The sequence below is a fragment of the Hakea prostrata genome, chromosome 10 (assembly GCF_041222555.1).
Source record: "Hakea prostrata isolate BN-2017 chromosome 10, UWA_Hpros_2, whole genome shotgun sequence".
Taxonomy (NCBI): Eukaryota; Viridiplantae; Streptophyta; class Magnoliopsida; order Proteales; family Proteaceae; genus Hakea; species Hakea prostrata.
This window is the reverse complement of record NC_142609.1, coordinates 48,711,458-48,731,408: the sequence shown is the minus strand read 5'-3', so window position 1 is coordinate 48,731,408 and position 19,951 is coordinate 48,711,458. Positions and strand designations below refer to the sequence as shown.

At 37.7% G+C, this 19,951-nt stretch overlaps 1 protein-coding gene across 3 annotated transcripts; it reads left to right on the top strand.

The window, feature by feature from the left end:
* The first annotated feature begins 402 nt into the window (after positions 1-402).
* LOC149003659 (uncharacterized) lies at positions 403-19,951 on the top strand. 3 transcript variants are annotated; one of them, XM_089136446.1, is made up of 9 exons: positions 403-1,092; positions 1,968-2,108; positions 4,955-5,335; positions 7,422-7,526; positions 12,612-12,752; positions 13,650-13,853; positions 13,984-14,076; positions 16,539-16,650; positions 19,271-19,951. In XM_089136446.1, the coding sequence occupies exons 1-9, from the start codon at positions 604-606 to the stop codon at positions 19,312-19,314; spliced, it is 1,710 nt and encodes a 569-aa protein (XP_088992572.1). In that variant the 5' UTR covers positions 403-603; the 3' UTR covers positions 19,315-19,951. The 3 variants fall into 3 exon arrangements, with proteins under 3 accessions (XP_088992572.1, XP_088992573.1, XP_088992571.1); XM_089136445.1 differs by having other exon boundaries at positions 406-1,092; positions 18,897-19,950; XM_089136447.1 differs by lacking the exons at positions 16,539-16,650; positions 19,271-19,951 and having other exon boundaries at positions 405-1,092; positions 13,650-13,890; positions 13,984-14,072.

Genomic DNA, 19,951 nt, shown 5'->3' with positions numbered 1-19,951 from the left:
AATAAGTATGACTTGCTTGATGATACTAGAAAGATAAAAAATGACAATTTACATATAGATTTTTGTGTTTGCAATCAATTATATCTATTATTTCTTAAAGAAATCAAAAACAGTAATGAGGTATTTATAATTGATTTTCTCAGGAATGGTCAGGAATGGTAGATATAATTGACAAGAGTAAGGAGGTATTTGTAATTAATTTTTTTAGGGATAATAGATGTAATTGACGATAAACACAAGGGTCTATATGTAAACAGGGGTTTATATGTAATTAGCCAAAAAAAATAGGGAAAAAAAATCCTTGTCATGCGTCTTACGTAAGTATTTTTCCTTTTCTAGAGTGTCCAATGTAAATCGTCAGCTCTGAAAATTCTCCACTAATTAGCAAAGAGAAAATAGGATATTAAATCATGGTCAACGTCAACATATTGATTTCCAAATAAACCAATTGAAGGGCTTTAATTCCGAATCACTCCCTGCGATGATCCGTACACACTAATCTCACACATTCCGTTTAGCAATTCTCAAATTTGCAGAATCTCTGAAACTCTCTAACTCTAAGTCCTTCCTTCCTTCTCTCTCTCGTTCACTGTTCACCGAGATATGAGCGAAGAAATCCAAGCGTCAACATCATCTTCGTCAAGCTCTGCCAAAGAACCGGTCTTTGTTCGAGCACGAAGAGAGCCATTCGAGCATGGACTAATCCCAATACCGAAGCTCATCTTCTCTGATGGAACAGCTACCCTAGGTCCTCTCAAGGAGAAGTTTATCCAACATGCTTCTGCTTCTTCTTCGAATCGAATCAATGCCGAAGGCGTTTCAGAAGTTCTTCAGATCTCGATCGAGAATGCTCGCCTTGTTCTTGACACTCTTGCCTCTGTGCTCCCTTCGGATTCAGACCCTCTAGTCACTGCTAAGCCTGCAGAGTTGGATTCTGTTGGCGCCGATGTTTACGACTTGATTCTGTTCCTTTACATACAATCTTACAAGAGGCTTCTCCCCAGGACTCACAAGGATTCTGCTGCCGTTGCCGATGTCTGGCCTTCTAATTCCGCCTTCGACGGGTTCTTATCGGCGCTTTCTCCATTGCAGGTAATGAATTATTAATTGTTACTTGCTTATGGTATCCAGTTCTTGTGTTTGTTGGCTTACACTATCTACTGCAGCTTTAGTTATATTATTTGTTTTCATCTTTATAATTCTTTTGATGTGTTTTGACTTAGTTTTTTTATCTTTTCAGAATCTTATGCTCTAGTCCAAGCTCATAAATGCATTTCTTTTGGGAGGGTGGGAGGAATTTTCTTTTGTACGTTTTACTACATAAATGGGATGCAGAATATGTTCCTTTTCTCTGGGGATTTGTAAAAGTAGCTTACTTGACTGATGACTGGCATCAGCTGTGGTTGCTACCTGGTTCTGCTAATTTGCACTTGCTGGATTATTTCCTTCCTAGATTTATTGCACATTATGCAACCAGAAATTTGGGAGTTGCTTAACAGTCTTTACAATGGTGTAAGATTTGTTGAGATATTTCGGAGGTTGTAAACCAATATTAAAATGGTATCTGTTTGGTGACATTATACTTTTAGCTAGTATATGAGAGTGATTTTACCAATTACCTAAACTCACCCCATAAAATGTGATGGTCTATAACGATATGCCTGTGCTTTGTGCTTGCTCATTTGCTCATAGTTGCAAAAATTCATCATATTTATCTAAACCAAGATATGCACATCCAAATTCATATTGCATGTGCTTCACACGCGCTCATTTTCTATGTTGAAAGAATGTTTTGTATATTATTTTTTTAGATAAATAATGTCTTGTATTTTAAATTCCGGGATACATTATTTTTAAATTTTGTAGGTGAACTTTGAAGTAATTTGGTGCTGTTGGCATACTTTAGATTTTACGAAGCTAATGATTATGTGTTCAATATTTGGTGGTGAATTTTGCATTCTTTGCAGTTTGTGCGCAGCAACAACCGCCGTTTCATGCCATCACAAACTGATGAAGAGGCTCATCAGCTGTCATATCTACAAAAACACATGGCTAACATTCTTGATCTGTTGGCTGAGTCTGTGGAAGGCGAGAATGAGGAGTCATTGGTAACACTGCTCTTTACTTTTCCTTTTTACCATTTTATGTCTGGATTGATAATGATCTAGGGTAAATTAATTTTGCTATAGACACTCTAATAAGTTAGGATGAAGATTATGGAGAGATGTGCAATTGCAATATGTTGATATGACCATGTCTTTATGTATGTTTCCAGCCAAGGAAGGCGAGATTAGGTATGATTGTTTTTTGTCTTACGTTTTGGTTTCGTGAAATGTTTGATAACTAGATTTATGGTCAAGTTAATTGAAATTATTCTGGTTTCTTCAATTTGAGATATATCAAGAATAAGAATTTGATTTGGTAGTTCGATATCTTAGAATTGATACTCTACACTTATATGGGAGAGGTGGTGGTGGCCGCGTATGGGAGCGGAGCAAGGGTATGGGCAAGTCTAGTCTAGGGTTGGGATGCTGTTTAATGTATGGGGGCAAAATACTTAAGATCTCGTCAAAACCAAATAAAAAAAATAATGGATCTCTAAGTAGGATCCTGGATTGTCTTGCAGGCATGAAACTTCAGGTATGAGGTTATGTGGGGGTCAATAATATCTGTAATGATTTTGGCGGTCACTCCAAGCTGTTAGGGAAAATGCAACAACTAGGACTCTTTGAAATGAAACTGATAGGACACCATGTTGGGTGTGTAGGGGTGGGGTAATTGTAGGTTATCATAATTACCCATGTGGGAGGGACATGTGGAAAGTAAGTTTGTTAGGTCTTTGGGGCTATATTAAGTTGAGAACGTAAGGGGAAGAGGGGGGGGGGTGATGAATTCAGTTTCCAGTTTCGGGGGTAAGCTTGCTTGGGGTGAGTTCACTGTTTTGGTAACAGGGGCAGTCGTAAGTTGTATAAGAAGTCTTGATACTTGTAATTGAGTTTACAGATTGATAATGGAATTCGTATGCATTTGATTGTTCGATTACTTGTTCCCATTCTGTTTATCAATTTCAGTGGATCGATTGAGTGAAATTGCAGTGGTGAGGAGGGCATTACTGCTGGAATTAGCAGGGGAGCAGTGAGAGGATTGCCGGAGGTTGCAGGGGTATTACCAAGGTCTTATCAGAAACGCTAATTAATTGAGACTAAATCAACTATGATCTTGGACCTTATATGCTATATGACCGTAGAATTGAGCGGCTTATTCTTGAATCGTCTACTTGATGGCTTCCACATCTTTACAGCTGAAGGAAAATTGCTCACAACCGACTTTTTAATGTCAAAATAAAACTTGTATCCATCTCTAAAAACCTGCTTTGGTAGTTATCATAAATAAATAGAATCGGAACCTTATGAGCATGTTAGATACAAAATACCACTATAAAATCTATCATATTTAATATCATATCATATAGAAAAATTGGGTATTTCTGGTTCCTTGTGAATTTAATCACTCTCTATTATATGGAAGAAATATGAGCGAGCCTTGGTGCAATGGTTGGTGGGCCACAGTTGTAGCCTGAGATCAAGGTATCAAAACATCATCTCAACAAAAATTGTTGGTGTAAGGCTGCGCAGGAAAAATGTGCCCCCCCCCCCGGGGGAGGGACTCTGCTTGTGTGGAAGCCTTAGGCACCAGGTTCGCTTTATATATTAGTTATATGAAATATATCTAGAATGTGTATGCTGTTCACTGATGGTGCAACCTTGAAATTTGTCACATCAGGAGATTAAACAAGTTTGATTTACCAAAAGTTTCAGGTATCTTTCAGATTGACCAATATATCTAATACCAAGAACAATATTACCATCCTACACAAAACATTGCTCACTTTAGAACTATACCTTTGGTGTGTATTGTGGGTGTTGTTCCATGGACATCTATGAATCAGTGCTAGGATCATATCGAATTGTTTAGTTGTCTTTCATTACTACTTTCTCTCTTTAATTGTTTCCTTCATTGATAGACTTGGAAATAATTTGGTTCTGTATGTTATTTATTTTCCATTGTAGTTAGTCATCCATGTTTAGTTGGATCTCTACCAAAGAGTTGATAACTCCTCCAATATAAGGCTAGAATAAGTAACAATAGACTGTAGTCTCTCTACTGTGTTCTGGATCTCCTCCATTCTTCCTATATAAAGCTACAATAAGTAACAATAGACTGTAGTCTCTCTACCATGTTCTGGGTCTCCTCCCTTCCTTATTTTTTTCTCTGCTTGATCTTTCTATAGGTTTTTCTGTCAAAAACCTGTTGTTACATAGAAGAGAACACCTTTTTTATACCACATCTACATGATATTAAGCTGTAATATGACCACATCAGAATACTTCTTTGATTCTTTTCCTTTCCTTCATATCATGCTACAAGTACTTAAATAGTTGCTTCTTACATTTGCTTATTGCCTGCTACATTTTGCAATGTTCTAGGCTAAAGCACTACGCTTGGTAGTCTCCTAGTTGATGCTTTGAGTACATGTTCCATATCCACATAATGTATTAGTATTAACATAAAGATGTTGTTTCGCATGCAAATATGTTATTCAGTGTATTTCTCTTTAAGCATAAAAAAAGGTTTACTTTATGCGTAGACAAAAATTACACACTTTTTTCACCTCTGGAAAAGGTGAATGTAGCCTTTGGTTACCTCTTTATATCTCTAATTTTTTCTTGTTCAAGAAATTATTGCCTGTCGCTCTATTGAATATTGAGATTATCACATTTCTTCTTTACTGTTCTGAGTGCTATAAGTCTGAATTTATCAAGGGATTAACAGAACAAGATTTCATCCTACTGCATGGGTTTGGTGATGGATATCCTTCTCTGGCTATTCATCAATTTTTATTTGCTTAGAAAAAGTATTGACATGTTATATGATAAGTCTCTCCTGTCTGCAGGTTTTGACCTTAGAGAAGTTTGAGCACCTTGAGCTTCTAATTCAGTTTGGTGAAAGGGGGTCTGAAGTTCCATTGAGCCAAGCTGCACCGTTTTTTGCAAATTCTGATCCGGACATGCCTGCTGTTCCTGTTCCTGCATCTCAAATTCATGACTGGGTTTTGGAAAATATAGCTGCTGCTTTAGAACATATATCTGAAAGAATTTCTTCAAAAGAAAATGGGACACCAAATAATGCTGATCAGGATGTTGCTATGGCTGATGCATGTGCTGCTAGTTCATTTAAAGGTTCCAGTGGTTCTAGGAGTCATAGCTTTGTGGAAGGAATTTCCAAAACTTCAATTGTAAAGCAAGCATCTGATCTTAAAGGTTCTTCTGTTAAAGTAAGATCTTCAGCATTTTCTTTTTACAATGCAAATTCATTTTTTTCTCTTGATATCTGCTGCAACTGAAGCATATCTGTTTATGAAGCTTCTTAAGTTATCTGAGATATTTAGGCAGTATGTTCTAACCAGCAAAATGAATTGATGTTCTTATATTGTCAAGCCATGGTTAGAAATCGGGTTTTTACTTCAAGTTATAAAAAATAAAATGAAACCTGGTCGGGAGTCATGAAGATCCACTCAGGTTTAAGAAACAATCAAACCAGATCCAAGTTTTCTTTGGTATGGTTTTTGCCCGAGTAATGTGAAACTTACTGTACTTAACTTATTGAGTTCCTTTTCATAGTCCACTAGTTTGGTCTACAACTAAACAAACTTTAGAATTGTTGTGTATTATCTTCAATATTGGTAATTACCTGTGAAAGAACCATAGCTCACTCCCTTAGGAGGTCTGCCAAGGGGAAAAAGTAAAGCGTTAAAAAATAAAAAAGGGGAGGGGGGATGACTCGCTCAAAAGACCAAGTTTTGAAAAGGAGTAGTTGAGCCAAGTAGCCTGGTTTTCTAGTTACTTGTACGGGATTTAAATCCTATCAACACTTCATTTTCTGTATAATCAATAATATTCTTCTATGTACTCTTAAAAATGAATCTGCTCAAACTTAGCCATCATCATCTGCACCTGGAAATTGCTTTACAGATAAACTAGGGACTACTACCTCAAAAATTTACCTCAAATATTTCTCATACTCATATTTTTTTGGGTAGAAGTCTCATCCTCACATTAACAATGTAAACATTTGATAGATATACCTTCTTACTCCAACACCACATCCTGCCACCCACCAGGGTTTAGAAGAGGATAAATACTTGGGAGGCCCCTATTTTGGGCAGTGTAAAAGAGCTTGCCACTTATAATCTTTTGCAAATGAGAGTTGCTAGGTTGTTTGGACATGTACTCAATGAATAAGGAATAGGAGGTGGAACATATGGTCATTTTCCGTTATTTTTGGTGGAAGAAATGTTAGATTTAAAAATATATAATGGACGCAGGTAAAAGATAATTCTCAATTTCTCATCAAGTTACAGTATAGTATGTTTTAAATAATCGGAATAGATTTCCTACAGCCGATTGAATCTGGTAATTCTTGGTCATTTTGGGCCTGCATGGCGCCATGTTTCTATTCCAGAACTACCATTTTTTGTATTTTGTTAGTGGGCCAAAATATTCACAAAGAGAACACATTTGGTAATGCATTGAATTTTCTTTCTCCTTTTTCTTTTTTGTTTCTGTGTCAGAAAAGAAACATGGAAATTCTACAACTGTTCAAAAATGTCATTGATTACCCAAATACTTGGTGATGTTGATGGTGGCAAATGGTTGAAGTTGCTCTGGAGGTGGTGTTGATTCTCAACATGAAATTGCTGCTTTACCCATCAAATTAACTGTGTTCTTCAAAAAATCAACCCCCCCCCAAGCTTTCTCAGAAGGCACAAAATTTCTGTAGAAGCACTTCAATTGGGGCCTTTTATTCTCTCTATTTTTTTTTTTTTTGGGGGGGGGGTATTTCTCAGCAGCCTTTTATTTTTTGTTCATTCCCAGGAACAGTAAAATGAACCAGTCTTAATGAATATATTTTATTTATTTATTTATTTAATTTTTTGGGGGTGGGGGGGGTGGGGAGGGGTTGGGTTCAAGAGCAAACAAACTGAGAAATAGAGGAAAAGGTGCCAAAGTCCTGCTAATTCAGATTAGAATCAGTGGCAACCAATGCTGATTCCTGATCTCTTGACCATTCTTTATAGTTTTTCAGTATCAGTAGGACTCTGGTCGAGAGCCAAGCCATATAGAAAGATGCTTGCTTGCCATAGTTTGGGCTATTTATGTGGGTTGTTGTTTCTATTGTTGATTATTCTAACAGTCTTTCTCTTGAATTAGAAGGTCTCTCTGCTTCTAATGCTGTTGTTTTCCCTGTTAATTTGTTTGCGTCATGTTATGTTTGTGTACGACTGGAAGCTTTATGATTCATATCTAGATTTTTCAGCTTAGACATTTTTCTGATTTTAACTTTCTTTTGTTTCCTTATAGGTTCTAAATTGTCACGATTCAGTAATCTACATATTGGCACCTGTACGATATGCCACTGTTTATGGATGCTCTGATGCAACTATAGTTCTTGGAGCCATTGGCAAGGTATGTATGAAGATTGAAGTTTGTGCATCAGCTTCTGGATTTCTTAAATTTTGTATGTAATTAATGTTATTGCTCTTGGCTACTATCAGAAGTTCATTTGACTTATCGATGTTTTTGTCAAACAAATGATGTCTGGAATTGAGAGCTGCATTTCTTTGTTGTATATATATATTGTTAGAGATATGTGTTATTATGATGTAACACGGTAGGGGGAGTCCCCCTATCATGGTTTCCTTCTTGCTTCAAGTCTTTACTTATCAATGTCCTAGTCTAGGTGAGTTGCTTGTTAAGCTTAGTTAGATAAGAGTTAGGAGTCATATTCCGTATGTAATTTTGCAACATATGTATATATATGTAATAGGAAATAGATTCTATCATGAAGTCCTGTTCTCCAATTGTTCTCTCTTCTTCTACTCTCTATCTATTACTGGTTACAGAGTAGATTCTATCATGAAGTCCTGTTCTCCAATTGTTCTCTGTTCTTCTCCTCTCTACCTGGTACTGGTTACAGATGTTGGTGTTGTATACAATTTTAATCATGGTTTGAGTCTGTGAAATCTCGGTCTTGACAGGGATGTCAGTCCCTAAAAAAGTCTCAGTTTTATCATGAATTTGGTATTTAGCCTATTTCAGGCCTTCTAAACACAGTGGTGGCTTTAGATTTGTGAGAAAACTAGTATATATTTGAGTTCCAACTCAACCCTTACTTTGAAAATGATACGCTGAAGGAATGAACATGCAGACTTATAAAACCTGAAATGCACAACCATTACTTGATATAAATGCATACATAAAGGCTTAAACTCAAATATACATCAAACATATTCAGTTGTTCATAATTTCACATTACAACATAGGTGTACTTATAAGTTACACTAAGATAGCACACTGAGAAGCTCTCCCAACTGCTGTTTCACCAGCACCTTCAACATATATTTGATTCACATCCAAACACCTAGTGTAGAACGTAGGTTTTGGAAAGAAAAAAAATGTGTGTGAAGAATGCTCACCTTGCTTTAAGATTCGCTTCAAAATGAGTAGATTTCTGTTGTAGATGAGCTGAATAGCTTGTTATTGCAGCTTGGGTATCTATCAGACCAATTTTTCGGGGAAAAATCCGGCTAAAACACCAAAACCAACAAAGGGGGAAGTAAGTGTCAAGACAAGTCGAGATTGAGATATCTCAACTTGTCTCGACCAAGATGAGGTACTCATAAACAGTGGGCTGAATTGAGATTTCAACAATTTCTAGGTTTAGCAGCATATCTCCTCATAGGGTCTTAAAACCGATATCTCGCAAGACCTCAAACTACGATTTTTAATTGTTGAAATCAAAATTGAAATCACAAAAGCATTTGAATTTAGTTAGCTGGCAGTAGATTTTTTACTTCTAATGTGCAGAAGTTACTAATTTTGCCTGAGGTCAAAGCATTGGAGCAGCCTCTCAAAGAAAATGCTGCGGTAAGACTACGTAGGAAAACTCACCCCCCCCCCCCCCCCAAGGTGGGACTTTGCTTGTGCAGAAGCCTTAGGTTACTATTTTGTTAGAATGTGCATGCCTTTAAGTTCGGTCCACAATGCAATTTGTACCAAGGTTCTAGAACTTGGATTTTTCACCAGCTAGAACCAAGATATGGTCCAAACCAGAGAATTTTTCCTAGCCATACAAAGATGGTGGTTTCTAGGCAAAGAAATGGATTATGTAGTTTGATGTTTTTGTATACAGCCTATTTTTTAGATTTTAAGCACAAGTCATGATGCTTTTTCACATACACATACACACAGAAAATGGGTGTTTCTGGTTTTGACCAAGTTTGATAGTGTTCAAACTTTTCTATTGCTGGGGATTTTGTTATATCTTTCTTCTTCTCTCCTTTTTTTTTTTTGGGGGGGGGGTTGTAGAAGGGTTTTTGTTAAATCCAACATCTTCATATATTTTTTCTTCTTTTACACTTTGTGAAAATCAGAATTGCGGTAAAATGAAAAAATTTTCATCTAAAAGAATATTCTCATTCAGAGTGACGAGAGTGCTGTCTGAACAACGTATATTCCTTTTAAGCTTAAAGTGAAGTTCTATGAAACAGTTGTCCGGCCTGCTATTTTCATGGAGCAGAATGTTAGGCATTTAAGAATTGCCATATGCTAACACGTTTACTTGTCAGAATTTGTTTAGTTGTCATGTTGGACGTCTTATACCTTTGTCGTTATTAAATATCCTCCTGCCCTCTCACTCTGAAAACAACAAACAGGGGAAATAAAAAAGAAAGGAAAGGTAAAAAATAGTTGATATTGAAGATCTCCATCAGGTTAGAGAATCCCTTTTTTTTATTTTTAATTTTTTCATGGTGCCCACTTAAGTTGGGTCTATATTCTTAACTGCCCACTTAAGTGGGAAAATTTTCAAAACTGCCCACAATTCACTGTTTTCAAAATTTCAAGTTACCCACTGTTAACTTTTCGGTTAACGTTAAAATTGAAATGACTATTTTGCCCATGGGGTGAAGGGAAATATAAGTTTTGATTTTTACGAAACCTCACTTAATTTTTTAAAATTTGCTAGAAAACTCCTTGGTTCACTTGATTCACTACCCTCCCCTTGCCGGCGACCACCCCCCCCCTCCCCCTGCCGGAAAAGGGCAAATTTACAACCAATGTTTGATTTTTCTCATGGCTCTTTGATTCCCAAGAGAAACAACAATTCTCATTGTTCTTCTCTCAACACTCGCATCAACCAATGCTCTAAGCTTTGAAGCAAGTCCAAAGGTGATTTTTGTAAGAAAATTTATGCCTAGAAGATCAATTTATACCTCTGCACCCTTGCTATGCTCTCTTTGCTGATGGATTGCGGATACATTGGGCATCTGACACACCCCTTTGTCCTGTGAGATTCTCTACAAGGACTTGCCGGAACATTCGACCTTATCAATCAAATAAAGACTTTTCTGTTGGCTATTTGGTACCGTTGGCTTCCCTCCAGCGATGCCGGGAAAAGGAACCTTATTCGGATTCCAGGATTTGTGAGTTCTAATAATCCTTTTTGAACTCTCAGGTGCTTTTATTCTATAGTTCTCATCTCTATGGCTTTTTCTCACTGTGAATTATTTGTTCTATTTAGTTAACATCTGGCTTTGATATGTGTAGTTGATTTGCTTTCCTTGCTTGGCAAATTTTGACTTAAGAGGACTAGAGTTGGAAAGCTCATAACTTATTTTATGTTTCTGAAAATAGTTAAATTGCTATCATTTGCTGAAGTTTCTGCTTAAGTAACAATTTTTATCTAATAATTTCAGACCAGTATTTGGTGCTAAAACGTCTGATCAGTAGACCAGGCAATCTTCTGTTGGAGTGAAACTTTATTGGAACATGGTTTTGATAATTAGCAACCATTGTGAGGCGTTTGGTTTTCCCCCTTCTCTCCTCTTCTCCTCCGGCAAAAATTCTAACTTGTGAAACTAAAGAGAAACACCTGGTACAAAACTGACAGGTGTCTAATATGGTTACTCTATGAAAACCAATGCTCTAATTTGCTCTTTTCTGGCTGGGAGAGGGGGTGGAGGTGGCCTGTGGTGGTCACCGGCAAGGGGAGGGGTGGTGAATCAAGTGAACCATGGAGTTTTCTTATAATTTTAAAAAGATTAAGTGAGGTTTGGTAAAAAAATCAAAACTTACATTTCCCTTCACCCTATGGGCAAAATAGCCATTTCAAGTTCAAAGCTAACTGAAAAGTTAACAGTGGGTAACTTGGAATTTCGAAAAAGTGAATGGTGGGCAATTTGAAACTTTTCCCACTTAAAGTGGGCGCTCAAGAATTTAGGACCAACTTAAGTGGGCGCCATGAAAAAAACTCCTCTTTTTTTTTTTTGGGGGGGGGGGGGGGGGGGGAGGTAAAAATTGGTAAACTTGATCTGCAGTTTGAATTTTTGAAGTTGACCTTTTGTAGTAGTGTAGTCGTAACTGCTTTGGTTAGCTTAGGATGGCTAAGGTTTCACTGTAATTTGATTAACAATAATAAAAGAGAAACTTTCTCTTCTTTCTCCCCAGTACTTACTCTCTTTGTACTCTTACTCCCCTCTCAAATGTTTCACCTCTGATTCCCCCAAGAATATGAATTTTTGCCTATGCTTCCCCCCGATATTTCAGAATGACCAAATTAGCCATTATTTATGCCCTTTAATTGATAAAAGCAATTTTCTTTTCTTTTATTGTGATTCTTTTCTTCATTCTTTTTCCCCTTTTTGGTAAGAACCATTGTACATGATTAAGAGTAACTTTTTTTTTTTTTTTGGCTTTCCCCATCTTTTATAGGAATTCTCTGTTTTTATTTTATTTTGTTTTCCCTTCTCTTTTGATAGAATCTTATTAAATAGGATAAATAAAGATATAAATCTAACATATTTAACAGATTCTAATAAAAGACGGAGGAAGAAAAGGTAATAAATACATCTAATCACATTTAATGGATTCTTATAAAAACAAAGGGGAGAAAAGAAAAGATAAAAAAATCCTATAAAAGGAAAACAGAAAAAATATATTAAAAAAAATCTAATCATGTATAATAGGTTCCTATAAAAGAGAGGAAAGAAAGAAGAAAACAAAGAAAAACAGATAAAAAGAATCAACGTAATTGATTAAAGAGACAAAAACCAAGGGTAATTTGGCCATTTTTAAATTTCAGGGGAGAAGAAGAGGTGATAGTTTGCTTCTTGGGGGGCAGTAGAGGTGAAACTTTTGAGAGGTGAAAAAGAGTAAATAGAGAGTTAATATAGGGGAGAGACAGAAATTTTCCCAAGATAAAACTCTCCCAACACAAGGTTTCAGGGTGTATGGAGTTGTTCGGCTTGGATGGAAACAAGATTTATGGTTAAGAGGGACAAGCAGAAGCATCTTTGTGCTGTCATGTGAGTCTTGATAACAAATTTCAATGTTTTTTGAATTTCAATGAGGTTGGTCTGTGGGTAACTGTTTTAACTTGATTGAGGTGTTTGTTGCATGCTTCCATCAGTTAAATGGTAGATGCTTATGATTGTTGGAATCTTTCTTCGTTATCCTTGTCAAGTCTCTTTTTCCAATTTATTTTTTTAACAGGCCGTAAGAGTGGAGCACTGTGAACGTGTCCAAGTGATTGCAGCAGCTAAACGTATCTGCATTGCCAACTGTCGTGAGTGTGTGTTCTTTTTGGGTGTAAATCAGAGACCACTTGTTCTTGGTGATAATCATAAACTGCAGGTGAATGTTTGCTGACTTGTTTCTACTGCTGTTTGTTTTGGCTTTGGTACCGCTGATCATTTTCCTGTTCTGTTAATCATCCATCATTGATGCATGAGTTCCTAAAGATAGGTTGCTAGACTATGAGTGCAGGCAGCAATTATAAATGGGTCTAATGTCGCATTAAGTGGCTATTTCTCATTTTGTTAGATATTGAGACTATCCGCTGGTTGAGTCTGGCCTATAAGATTGTGCTCTCCTCCAAATCAGCATGATTGCAATCTGATCTGTGCAGTTCTTTATTTAATTTAATTTTATATTTAACCTAATGAATCATTTTTGAATGCAAAATAGTTACAGTTGGTTGGCACATGGTCATGATTATCTTTTTAATGTGAATTTAGTGAAATGAGTTTTATGTTTGGGTGAACCCAAGTGGGTCCCTATCATCTTATCTTGATAAAGCCGTTTGGTTTTGTGGGGCTATGGATCATTCTACTGGTCTGGAGCCATTTGGAGCCTGGGCCAAGATATTCTCTTTATAAGAAATTAATGTGGTACTCATTATTCTCAGAATATGCTACTTGATTTTTCCTTTGCTAATATCTTTTTCTCTACGAAAACATTTGTCCGCAAATCTTGTTCCATATTCAAGACTGTTCTGCCATTCAGCCACCAGTTTCCTGAGTTAGGTCTAGTTTTCTATGGTTTGTCTATCTATTGATATTTGAGCTACTATAGCGTCTTGAGTCAGTTTATTTGTTGATATGCTCTGCGTAAATGCTTTGCTCTTTTAAATTTCTTCTGAAACTTGAAAGTTCTAAATTTAATTTATTCTTGTTTTGGAGCAATTTCCATTGATCAAACGCCTTCATGTTCTAGAATCACTGGATCTGATGGATTACTTCTGTTCATCAGGTGGCTCCATATAATACTTTTTATTCACAACTGGAAGAGCACATGAATCAAGTTGGTGTTGATCCAACAATCAACAGATGGAATGAACCCCTGGTGCTGGGAATGGTTGACCCTCATGATTCGTTATCTCATCCTGCTGGGGTCTCTGATGTTCAAGCTGAATCTGCTACATGTGTTGACCCTGACCTATTCACTAATTTTTTGGTATGTCCAGACTTCTCAGGATCTGCCGAATCATGTGGTAATAGCACCCTTAAGAATCCCCCCCCCCCGCAACAGATTATTTTCAAGTTTCTCCATCTTAATGCATGCTCCTTTTGATCTTATTATACAGATTCCTAGTTGGTTTGGAAGTGAATCTCTTGCATCCACAAAGCACAATCCATTTCCTTTGCCTGAGGTTTATATGGCCTCTCAACAGAAAAATGTAAGCGAAATAAACCATGCTGATTATAGCTAACTGTTGTTTTGCAACATGAGTCTTTTTTTTTTTTTTTTTTTTTGATGAATAAATAATCTATTAAAGGAACCAAGGAACAAGAAACAAATACAAGGGAGCCAGGAGCTCACATCAAGAAGAGGGGGGGGAGAATTGGGAGTTAAGACCCCAGGTAACAACAATGAGCCTGTTCCTTGGGGAGTCAACTACCGAGGGGAGGGAGAGAGAGGAGATCCTAGAAGAAACATCGAAATATATAGCATTCCATATAGCGTCAATGGATTGGGATTTGGAATTCCAGCGCCTGAGATTATGTTCCCACCAGAGATGATGAACAGTAGCACCAAACACCAGCTTACCAATCCGATCACAGATAGAGGAGCCAGGGAACTTGCTCAAAATCCAAGACCAGTCACGGGCAAACCCAAAGGAGCGACGGGAGCGGGGCCAAATGTAACTAAGGGCTTTCCTCCAAAGGGCACTAGATAAAGGGCAAGTAAAAAATAGATGCTCGATGTCCTCAGTACCATTCCAGCAAAGGATACATTTTGGGTTGACAGGGATGTGCCGTGAAATAAGGAAAGATTGGGTTGGCAGGGCTAGGTTTAGGGCTCTCCAAAGGGTGAGAGAGTGACGGGGAATATGGTCTTTAAACCAAACCAGGGCGGGCCATGGAGGGGAAGGGGTGGGGGAGCGAACGAGGTTCCAAGCAGAGGACATGGTGAATGTTTTGGTGATGGAGGGGGTCCAAATTATAGTATCATGAAGATGAGGGTAAATAGGGGGTAGAGAATTCCAGACAAGTGTGAGGCTATGATGTGGGGAAGGGACCCAAGTGCCATTAGAGATGAATTCCGCGAGAAGGGTAGATTTGGGGATTCGAGACTCATATACAGTGCGGGAAGGAAAGAGCGAGAGGAGAATGCCCATCGGATGCCACGGATCCTGCCAGAAAGAAGTAGAGGAACCAGAAGAGATGTGGGTGGTAATAACAGTTAGAGCGCGGGGCCGAAGAAGGAGAAGCTTCCTCCAAGTCCAAGAGGGATTAGGAGGGATGGAGACAGTCCAAAAGGAGTTAGATTTGAGAAGGTAAGAGTGGACCCATTTGACCCAGATAGAGTCATTTTTGGTGACAATTTTCCAGATGAGCTTGAGTAAGGCAGCGGAATTAACTTCTTGGATTCTACGAATTCCAAGACCCCCCTCAGATTTGGGCCAACAAACATTGGACCAACTTATGGGGCGCAGGAATCGAGAAGAATCTTGACCTTTCCAGAGGAAGGCACAGAAGAGAGATTCCATGGCAGACGAGATTGCTTTGGGTATCGGGAAGATGCCACACCAATACAGATATGAAGATTGGAGTACCGATCGAATGAGCTCTACCCTACCTGCGAAGGAGAGGAAACGGCTTTTCCAAAGCTGGAGACACTTACGGATGTGATCTAACATAGGGGAACAATGATGGCGAGAGAGCCTACCTGGAATGAGAGGGAGCCCGAGATAGGTCACAGGGAAGGTTCCAGGCTTGAATCCCGAAAGATTTAGTAGATTGGAGCGAAGAGGCTCAGAAACTCCAGAGAGGAAAAGAGTAGATTTGTCAAGATTGACCCTAAGGCCAGAGATAGACTCAAAGAAAGAAAGGGTAGAAGTGATGGTGGAGATGGAGTTGAGGTCTGCTCTAGATCATCAGCAAAGGCGAGATGGGCGAGATTGATGGCTTTACACTTAGGAATAGGGGAGATTAGGAGTTGATCAGTCTTGGCTTGAAGGAGACGGGAAAGGACCTCCAAAGCCAGGGAAAAAAGGTAGGGAGAGAGAGGGCAACCTTGCCGAATGCCAACAGTAGAGGGAAAGAAGCCCGCCGGCGAACCATTAGTAATGACTGAAAAGTAAGGGGAGGAGATACAAATTTCGATCCAATGGATGAAGGAGGGAGGGAAACTCATGGCAAGGAGAACATCACTAATAAAATCCCAGCGGATAGAGTCGAAAGCTATGTGGAGATCCACTTTGAGGAGAGCAGCAGGGGAGTGGGACACTCTGTCAAACCCCCTGACAATCTCTGCACAAAGGAGAATATTATCCGCAATACTACGGCCCGAAATGAAAGCAGATTGGTTTGCACTAACCAAGTTAGGCATAACCGATTTTAGCCGGATCGCAACATGAGTCTTATATAATCATTGATGATAGTTTCACTCATTTCACTTGTGTGATGTTTTTCATGTTGCTCTTTGCTTTGCAATATTCATATGTTAACATAAACAATATGTATGCTCTCCGATTCACATTTCATTTTCAACTGTCCCATGTTGGCATTAGTGCAAAATGGGCCAATATATTTCATGAATCATAGCTGCATGATTCAACACTTCAATATTGGCCTAGACTTATTCCTTCAAGATTTCCTTTGTGCTGAATATTGAGGCATGCTTATTCTTTTGCAGCGCCAGAACCTAGAAGATATTAAGAAAGCTTTGAGGGATGTGCATCTTGAAGAGAACCGCAGGCGGGAATTGTCATGTGCACTCCATATATACTTTAAAGATTGGCTATATGGTAATAATCAATTTCATATACCTCAACCTTTTCTTCTACTCTTGCTTTCTCGCCCTTTGTCTATTATTCAGTCTGGAATTTTTGAATGCATATTATAAATTTTAGCTTGAAATACTATGGTGATATACTACTTGGCATTTTTAGGCATTCAATCATAATTGAATATGTTCTACTTGTAAAAGCTTGAGTGGGTGCTTGAATATGAGTTCTAGCATTCCACTAGCCTGGGATACTTTCTGCTGCATTATTTACTGGAAAGCGACAGTCAATTACTAGTGGATTCAGTTGGGGCATTTTAAAGCATAACCATTGAGATTGGATATTTGGTTGGGATATTGACTTGTGGCCTTTGTCACAAATTCCCTCGTTCTGTCCACCATTCAAAAATAACGTTGCACTCAGGCACTGGCATTTTGATGCAATTAAGACAGGGCATAGGGTTTATTTTGTTGTGTTGACTAAATGTTGGAGTTAGTCAGAGATTGCGAATACCGATTCTATTCAGTTTTCTCTTTTAGACTTTTACTGGGAGATTTATTTTCTTATTTTCTGCTACATGGATTCTTGTCCTCCAGTAAGCTCTTTCTAAGGTCATACTTGGTGAGGGATCTAAATCACAACTTCTCCTATTGCCATCATAATAGGCCTGCTCCTAGCTGTTATAGCTCCTTTATTCAGAATCATATCACTACTTATTGGGGGCATCCCTTATTCTACGTTAAGTATGACCATACCACCTTAAACAACTCTATCAGATCATATCATTGTTAAGACAATTTCCAAGTCTGCTTTAATACATTCATTCCGTACTTTATCCTTTCTAGTTTTTCCGTCCATCTTGATATCTACATCTGGTCCACACATAGCTTTTGAATATAAGACACTTTAGACTACCCACCTGTCTGCTCCATGCATTTTAGTCAGCCCTGTAGAACTCTCCTTCAAGCTTTTACGACATGCGTCGGTCATACATCAGTCTGGATGCACCTCAATTCATCCATCCTCACTTTAATTCTATTTGAAACATCTTTTTCCTCTATGTCACCTTCTTTATTTGTGATTGACCCTAAGTATCTAAAACAGTCACTTTATGTATCTCTTTTAGCTTAATTTCTTACCACTTTAGCATCCATCATAGTGTGCTAAAAGTACACGTAATATACTTTGTTTTTGTTATACTAATCTTAAAGCCTCTTACTTCCAAGGTTGATTTACATAGATCTAACTTAGCACTAACCCCTTCTTTTGTCTGATCCACCAAAATGGTATTGCTGGCAAAGAACATACTTCATAGGAGTATAGGACCTTGTCTTGAATGCTCTTTGTTAGATTGTCTGTCATACACACAAATGGATAAGGGCTTAAGGCTGAACCTGAATAGAACTTAAATCATAATTAGGAATTCCCTTACCTGACCTCCTGCAGATCTCATACTAGTAACTACATCCTTAAATATATCTTAGTTATATCCACATATTTACTCGATACCCTTTCTTCTCTAGAACGTTCCAGAGTAAATCTCTAGGGACTCATATCATAGCCTTTCTATGTCAATAAAGACCATATAGAGATCCTTTTTACTTTCTCTTTATATAAGCCTCCTCAAGGGTAGATTGGTTTTGTGAATCTGCTTGACATAAAGCCATATTAGATCTGAGTCTCTCCTCAAATGGGTTAAAACTTCTATATATATATATTCTATAAATGTGTGTATGTGCTTTCACTGGGGGCTTGTTGGGAATGACAATGACAGTTCCATTATATGCTGTCCAATTATTGTGCCAGATGTAGGTTAATTTTCAATAAGAATTTATTCTAATTTTGTGGGATCACTGTTACAAATTACATGTCTCTTCATGTCAAGTGGCTTGCATTTTACATAGGTATGTTTTCTTCTACTGATATGTGGAAGATCACTATCTTTACATGCTTTAGAATTTTTGTTTTTGGTGTTAAGATTATTTGTCATATTGGTTATTGCCATTAAATATAATAGAAATAGTTTGTCATTCAGTTGCTTTTCTAGTCTAAAATTGAACATCCCCTCACTTGTTACTTCATGGCATTTTCTTTGCCTATGGACAACATTTTTCTGGTTGTACAGAATATTTTCTGTGCGGATGAATCTTAACGATCCAGTGACCCATTGATGCTTCACTATCAGATGGGATTTAAGTAGGGACTTTGTTGTTGTATGCAATCTAGTGTATTAGATGGCTGACTGCATTTTATTTCAAAAATGGCAGCGACTGGAAATATCCGTCAGCTTTACTATCTACAAGGGGACTGAGGTTGGAAGAGATGACTGAATTACCCAAATCTTGGAAGAGGTTGTATATTTAGGTTTCTGGTTCTCCATATTTTTCACTGACCATTTGGGTTACCTATTTGCTTCATTTATACTGTGTGGTGGTGCACCTATTTATATACCAACACTATTGCACAGAAGGCAATGGGAAATATATGGTTGAACCTTTTGTATGCTTTGTTTACCTAGTTTTCCTCCAAAATTTTAGGTACAGGAGGTTCCATGCCTTTGGAGTTCTAGTATTGACCGTTCTTAACTAGTTTCTTAAGTTACTGCTTAAACTGAATCTGATAGAAATTGCTTGCCATGTAGCCGTGGAATTGTTCTTCATTTGGAATACATCTGCAGAAGGTTAGCTAGAGTTATTCCTCTTCAAAACTTTTGGCCATTATTTATGAAGTCGTACCATATGAGAATCTTTTCTTGTAATCTTCTGCATTTTGTTTTTTCTGGTCACTGCATTTGTTGCTATTTTCCTCTGCTTTTTTTATTATCATACATGGAAATACCTTGTCGTAATCGTCAGCTAATGCTAAAAGCCTAAAACTGAAACAGACTGAAAAAGCCATAAAATAATGATATCTAGAATGTTCCATAAAAAAATCCACAGAAAACAAGCAACCATCTGTTCCAAGTTTCCAAATAAGACATTGAACACTGAATCTTTTTCATTTCTATTTCATAGTACTTCCAAAATTTGTTTGTCCCGTGCACTCAATTATTGGGGTCTATACAAATTAGGTGAGAATAACCCATCGCTATTAGGGATTTGGATCATTGAAAATTCTTCTCTGTTTTTTTGGTAAACCGATCGGTTGAAAATTCAAACCAAATAAATTAGGGAATAAAATAAGGTTTAGCCTTTTTTTCTTCATTATAAAAGAGAACATCTTTTTCAATGAAAAAGTTTTCGTGTGGGACAGAGCACATACTTGAATATCAATGCATGGGTGAGCCTTCGTTTTCTTTATTTTCTCAACCCCCCCCCCCCCC

What these genes read in the sequence shown, in the direction of transcription:
- LOC149003659 (XM_089136446.1), top strand. Translation starts at nt 604, where the DNA reads ATGAGCGAAGAAATCCAAGCGTCAACATCATCTTCGTCAAGCTCTGCC. An exon ending in GCGAGAATGAGGAGTCATTG is followed by an intron (nt 2,109 to 4,954) that starts GTAACACTGCTC and finishes TCCTGTCTGCAG; the next exon opens with GTTTTGACCTTAGAGAAGTT. An exon ending in TTAAAGGTTCTTCTGTTAAA is followed by an intron (nt 5,336 to 7,421) that starts GTAAGATCTTCA and finishes GTTTCCTTATAG; the next exon opens with GTTCTAAATTGTCACGATTC.